General features: G+C 32.2%; 1 protein-coding gene across 1 annotated transcript; it reads left to right on the forward strand.

The window, feature by feature from the left end:
- Window positions 1-298: 298 nt before the first annotated feature.
- Window positions 299-4,050, forward strand: LOC127709371 (calcyphosin-like protein). Its single transcript, XM_052214868.1, has 2 exons — window positions 299-834; window positions 2,540-4,050. Exons 1-2 carry the CDS (start codon window positions 450-452, stop codon window positions 2,761-2,763), a joined length of 609 nt encoding a protein of 202 aa, XP_052070828.1. The 5' UTR covers window positions 299-449; the 3' UTR covers window positions 2,764-4,050.
- Window positions 4,051-6,072: the final 2,022 nt, after the last annotated feature.

The following is a 6,072-nucleotide window of genomic DNA, read 5'->3' on the forward strand; positions in this document are numbered from 1 at the left end:
AAAATCAAACCATTGTATTCTTTTGAAATTATCGTGTTCTACTATTTCTACTTTAACAAAAGATCGATTCATTTTAATAAACTTAAAAACGTTCTTTGCAGAAATCTACCTTAAAAGATAATTATATGTTATGATATTCGTATAGCTGTACCAATTATTGCCTAACATTACTCCAAGTAACAGTGTAAATGGACGATTATTCCAGAAAATCAATTTATCAGCATCACTACCTTTGTTACAAGTATCTATAGTTACAAATGTTTATTCGTGTTTAAAAAAAAACATAAATAATAAATGAGACATTTTTTGAAATGATCATTTTAAAAAAAGCATGTCATATTGTAGAAAAGACTGCACATTCATATAAAATACCTCACATCTAAGTTATTTTATTTAGAAAGCATCGATCTGACCTATTGTTTAGTTAATTGACGGATGTGAATCTAACAATGTACAAGAACTGGCGTGTAGAACTTTCCCAAAGATCTATAGAATTATTTGAATTAATGAGAACACAGTGCTTAAATAGAGGACATGGAGGAATTAAAGAACTTGCTGTCCTCTTCCGAAAGATGGACCTGGACTTTTCAAAAAGGATCTGTTATGAAGAATTGCGCCTCGGTTTAGAGAACTATGGAATGGAAATTACACAAAGTGATTTGAAACTTTTGTTCTTGTCATTTGATGCTGATGAAAACAGACAGATAGATTTTGCTGAGTTTCTACATCGTTTAAGACCACCATTACCTCAAGCAAGAATCAAAATTATAGATGAAGTTTTTTGTAAACTTGACGTGAACGGAGATGGAGCGATAAAAACTGATGATTTAAAAGGTAAAACGTTGAAATATTTGATCATTTAGTTATTTTGATGTGGATATTTTTGTACAGTGGTTGGCTCATACCTGTTACGAATTTAGTGTCTATATGAGGATAGTTTCATGCTTTTTAAATGTATTCATGTTAGGTTTGAAATTTCAAAAAGGATATTTTGTATTATTGGAATAATAAACATTTGTTTATTGCATATTATGTTATTTTCATTTTTTTTCGCTTTCTTTCATGTTCTTTCATCTATGAGTTCCCAAATATCGTTCCGACAGAATTCTGTAAGATAGTTTTGCCTTTTGAGTGATGATCGTAAAAATTGTTGATGATTTTAACTTGGGAATAAATAGATATTGATCAGTTATCTTGTGGTCTATTTTGATGATAAGGCAATTTCATTAAATATTTATACAATTAATCGGGAGATAAAAGGGAAAAGTAACCCTATATTGGTTCAATGAACTGCAAACGGAAGAACATATCTCCAAAGGGCACGTATGTCAGATTGCTTAATTGAGAAATTCCTTTGGAAAAAAGAACATGACCACTTGCCTTTACGAACTGTAAAGCCATTTAGATTAACTGTGAAATGTTTCGACATATAAAGTGTATATGGTTTTGCTTAAAGGAAATTCTATTTCTCTTGAACCAACTTTTAATTTGTCGAACAAGCCTCTAATAAAAATTATTTCACAATTAAACAATTCATTTGTTTATATTCACATTGGGTTTCGATTTGCTAATTCTGAACGTCCTGCGAGAATAGAAAAAAAATACAAATCAAACAATATCTGATCAAATTATTGTTAATCTATATACTAAATTGTTTGCATTTAAAAGCTGATATATCGACTAATTGTACAGTACATTACGGATGTGTGTATAAAGGCTAGACCATATTTGTGCTTGATATACATGTAATGGCCTTTCAAGTTTATAAACCTTAGTACTGTCAAAATAGATAAAAAAAAAAACTGTTTGCAAGTAAACCATAAAGAAGATTACAAACAAATCTCTATTGCATTCAAAGACAACGTTACAGGAACTTTGTTTGGAAATACTGTGGTATATAAACATATTCTGAAAATAGAAAAATACTGTTGACATTAATAATAATCGAGGTTCAGATTATGATCGATATGGTCATGTTGTTATACGAGATCGTAACATTGTCCAAGAGCGCGGATTTGGTTGGGAAAATGCACTGCAGCAGAAAGTTGTGTTTTATATGCCTACTGTAATTTAAAGGTAACATAGACAATGCAGAAATAAATTTTACCAGATAGTATTCAAAAGAAATATGGTACATTTTAACAGAATTTGGTTTGGTTAGTCAAGACTTACAAACAAAACAATAGAAAAAAACACACATTATAGTTTAAACCCAATTAAAGGTTAAGTGTTTCAAAGCCGTGATTCCATTCACCTTAGATTCTACAGCATCTCAGAATGATAATCGCCAATTTTACTTATGCTCGAAGTGATGTACTCCGCTAACATTCATTACATTTTGTACACGAATCCCTTTCTTTGAGCAAATATTTGATAAAATGACAATAATTGCCTAAGTATGTGATTCTGAATTAGATATATTGGGAAATGTAAGGAAGACTATATGTGCACATATGACCCAAAACACGCACACGGCCCAAAGCAGTAGTATAATTTTCTTAGATGGGTTCTTTTTTATAAAATGGTCTGTTTATTTCAGTGTTGTATTCTTCCAGTTCGAAAACAAGAACTGGCGAGTGGAGTCATGAAGAGGAAGACAAACTTGAGAGTTTTATTGAGAATTATGATACACCGGATGACGAAGATGGGAAAATTACAAAAGAAGAATTTTTGAATTACTACGCCGGAGTTAGTGCTCGTGTTCCAGATGATGCATTTTTCATCATGACAATGAAACAATGTTTTGGTCTGCCTCAAGGATAAGCTTATCGTTAGATATATGCTTTGTAACAATCAAAATCAATAATTTTGTTTTAATTATCCAGGCAATCTGTAATTTTAAACAAATCATAGAACAAATGCATTATTCTTTTTAACTTTAATAATCTAAATATATTTCAATATAAAACATTTTGATAGAAATACAGTTATGATGTTGTCCTGGATTACTATGGAAGGAAGTTTTAGACATTTTGTCCGATCCTTTGAATTTGAAAATCGAAGTTTGTCATCTAGAGTCTGTAACGATGGATACTGTCGATTTGATGAGTTAATAGATATAAGAAGATGTGATATGAGTGCCAATGAGACAACTCTCCATCCAAGTCAAAATTTATAAAAGTAAACCATTATAGGTCAAAGTACGGCCTTCAACACGGAGCCTTGGCTCACACCGAACAGCAAGCTATAAAGGGTATCAAAAATTACAAGTGTAAAACCATTCAAACGGGAAATCCAACGGTCTAATCTATATAAAAAACGAGAAACACTTATGAACTACATCAACAAACGACAACTATACTGAACATCAGATTCCTGACTTAGGACAGGTACAAACAATTGCAGCGGGTTTAAACGTTTAAATGGTACCAAACCTTCACCCTTATCTGAAACAATAGTGTAACATCACAACATAGAAAGACACACTATAAAATATCAATTAAAATGGCTTAACTCAATCAAAAGACATATTACCGGTAACACCAGTGAACATACACTGAACAAATAAATTTGATCTATGATACAATGTAAATACAAAATAAATAAACTAAGGGAGGAATAATTAAAGTAACATGTTAAGCCCTTTTAACTAATTTTTATAGTGTGTTCTTATACTGTGCTGTTACAACGACCACTGTCCCAGGTTGGGGAGGGTTGAGCGATCACAAACATGTTTAAATCCTCTTCATTTTAAATGTGCCCGTGTTAAATCAGGAGGCTGTTACCGGTATTATGTGGTTGTCTTTGGTTCCTGTCAATCATATTAGTTTTTCGTTAATCGTTTTGTACAATACTAGTAATCATGCCGTTAGTTTTCTCGTTTGAATTGTTTTATATTTTGTCCTATCGAGCTCTTTAATAGCTTACTATATGGTACGGGTTTTGCTCATTGTTGAACGCCGTACGATGACTTATAATTGCTTCATCTATGTTATTTGTCTCTGGTGGATAGTTATCTCATTGGCATTCCATACCACATCTCCTTGTTTTTCTATATTAATGAACTAGTTACTTTTATTAAGAAAACAAATAAAATAAAATACAAAATCATGACTAAAGCTGTCAATATCTACCCGACATACAATATATAGCAATTTTTAAAAGTGACGTAATAAAGATATTGTCTGTTAATGTTATACAGTATTATTTTTAAACATTTTTTCCCTTTAGTTTTTTTTTCAAAATGAATGCACTTAAAAATAAGAAGAAAATTTGCTTTTTCATAGATTTCATACTTAGTTTGTGACTTGACTTATGATTCGAAATATATTGAATTCCCCATTCCATCACTAGATGAAGAACTTCAGGTCAGTGCAATTGAAGACTATGAAAATAAGTTAAGCGTGAGCCAGATGAACCCAAAATTGATACATTATCTGAATGGATCAGAGCTGTTTGGTCATGTATTCAGAAGCGCATTCATAAACAAACTACGATGCAGCATGAACACACGGGTTATGTTACTTGTCCTTTCAGGAAGATCGAGGTTGTCGATGCTTCATCCTGTCTTTACGACAAATATGTTTTTGTGATAGAAGACAAAGTCTCAAATGATATCGTTTGCATATGCAGAGACTATTATTTGGAATGTTTAATTAAGGAACTTGGCATTAGCAGCAAATCTGGAAATCCCACATATACCTCTATATCATTTCCGAAAGAAAAGATTTTAGAAAATTATATACGTTCTTCTTTCCTTTGATATTAACATAAAAAAGGTAAATGAAAATGTCCTATCTTATACCTGATACATAAACTTCACAAAAATCCAAATAAAGAACGTCGTATAGCCTGATCGTCATGATGTTCGGCCAAAATCTTTCTACAGTAAAAAAAAATGACCTTTAGAAAATTGTGATGAGGTTTATTCACCCAGTGGTGTCGGTCAGGTGTGGATTCTCAATATTTTAAAGATCTACTCCAAAATGCACAGTCACAGTCTTTACAATTTTGCAATAATAATAAAACTGTCTATGTTCTACACTACTATTCCAATTGCCCAATTGGAAGATGGAATACACTTTCTAATAAACAGTGCCTTGTTCTACAAAAATGGGAATTGGGGATACAAATTTCGTGTATTAGGTCATGAAAATTTTAATTTTCTGAAGAACCTTATTGATTCCAACAACAAATATACTTTTTATCCACAGCATATTTGTTGAGTTTGATGGATTGATATTTCAACTAACAGTCGGTTTTCAAATGAGTACTATGGTGCAACTCACTGGTCAACTTGTTTCTGTATCCATTTAAAACAAAACTAAGGAACCGTCTCAAGTACAAAAAGACAAGGTATCCTATAAAATTCTTTAATTACACCTTCAGATACACTACTCAATAAACAACATTTAAATAAGTGATTGCATCTCATATATTCCAGTGAAATTGAGATTAGATATACTACCGAAACTAGAAGTTCTGATTCATATCTTAATCTTTTACACGATATTGACACATATGGAGGACTCCAAACTAGGATCTATGAAAAACGTGATGATTTTGACTTTCCAATTATCAACTTTCCATTTCTCAACAGAAACATACCCTTTGTCCAATCTTATGACGTTTACATGTCTCAATTAATATGTAACACTGGTGCATTTGTTACACTATACGGGATTTTATTAACAGTGGTTTGCTCCTGACAAAAAATATTCTCAAACAGGGTTATGCGGAAGAACGACTAGAATTGACACTCTATATTAAGTTTTATAGTCGCCAATTGCGAATTGGGTGACCTATACGATGTGTCTGTGTCTCAAATCACTAGCGACATGTTTTCTCAGGTCTATAGATACCAGAATAGTCTCCTGACCCTTATCTATACCGATTAAGACCATTTATTTATTGTGACATTTTGACTGAGTGACGATTCGCATAGCGGTTGATGCATGCACAGCAGGTGACGCTTATCCTGTTGACGCACCAATTCACGCTCATTTTCGATTTTATGCGATTCCCTCAATTTTTGTGTTTTCCTTTATTTGTATCCGGTCAGGATTCTACTTCGTCAAAATTATCTCCCCATTACGCCATCGTAAAAATGGAAGCCGTTGTAGACTAGTGATG

Source organism: Mytilus californianus, unplaced genomic scaffold (assembly GCF_021869535.1).
Source record: "Mytilus californianus isolate M0D057914Y unplaced genomic scaffold, xbMytCali1.0.p SCAF_7, whole genome shotgun sequence".
Classification (NCBI taxonomy): Eukaryota; Metazoa; Mollusca; class Bivalvia; order Mytilida; family Mytilidae; genus Mytilus; species Mytilus californianus.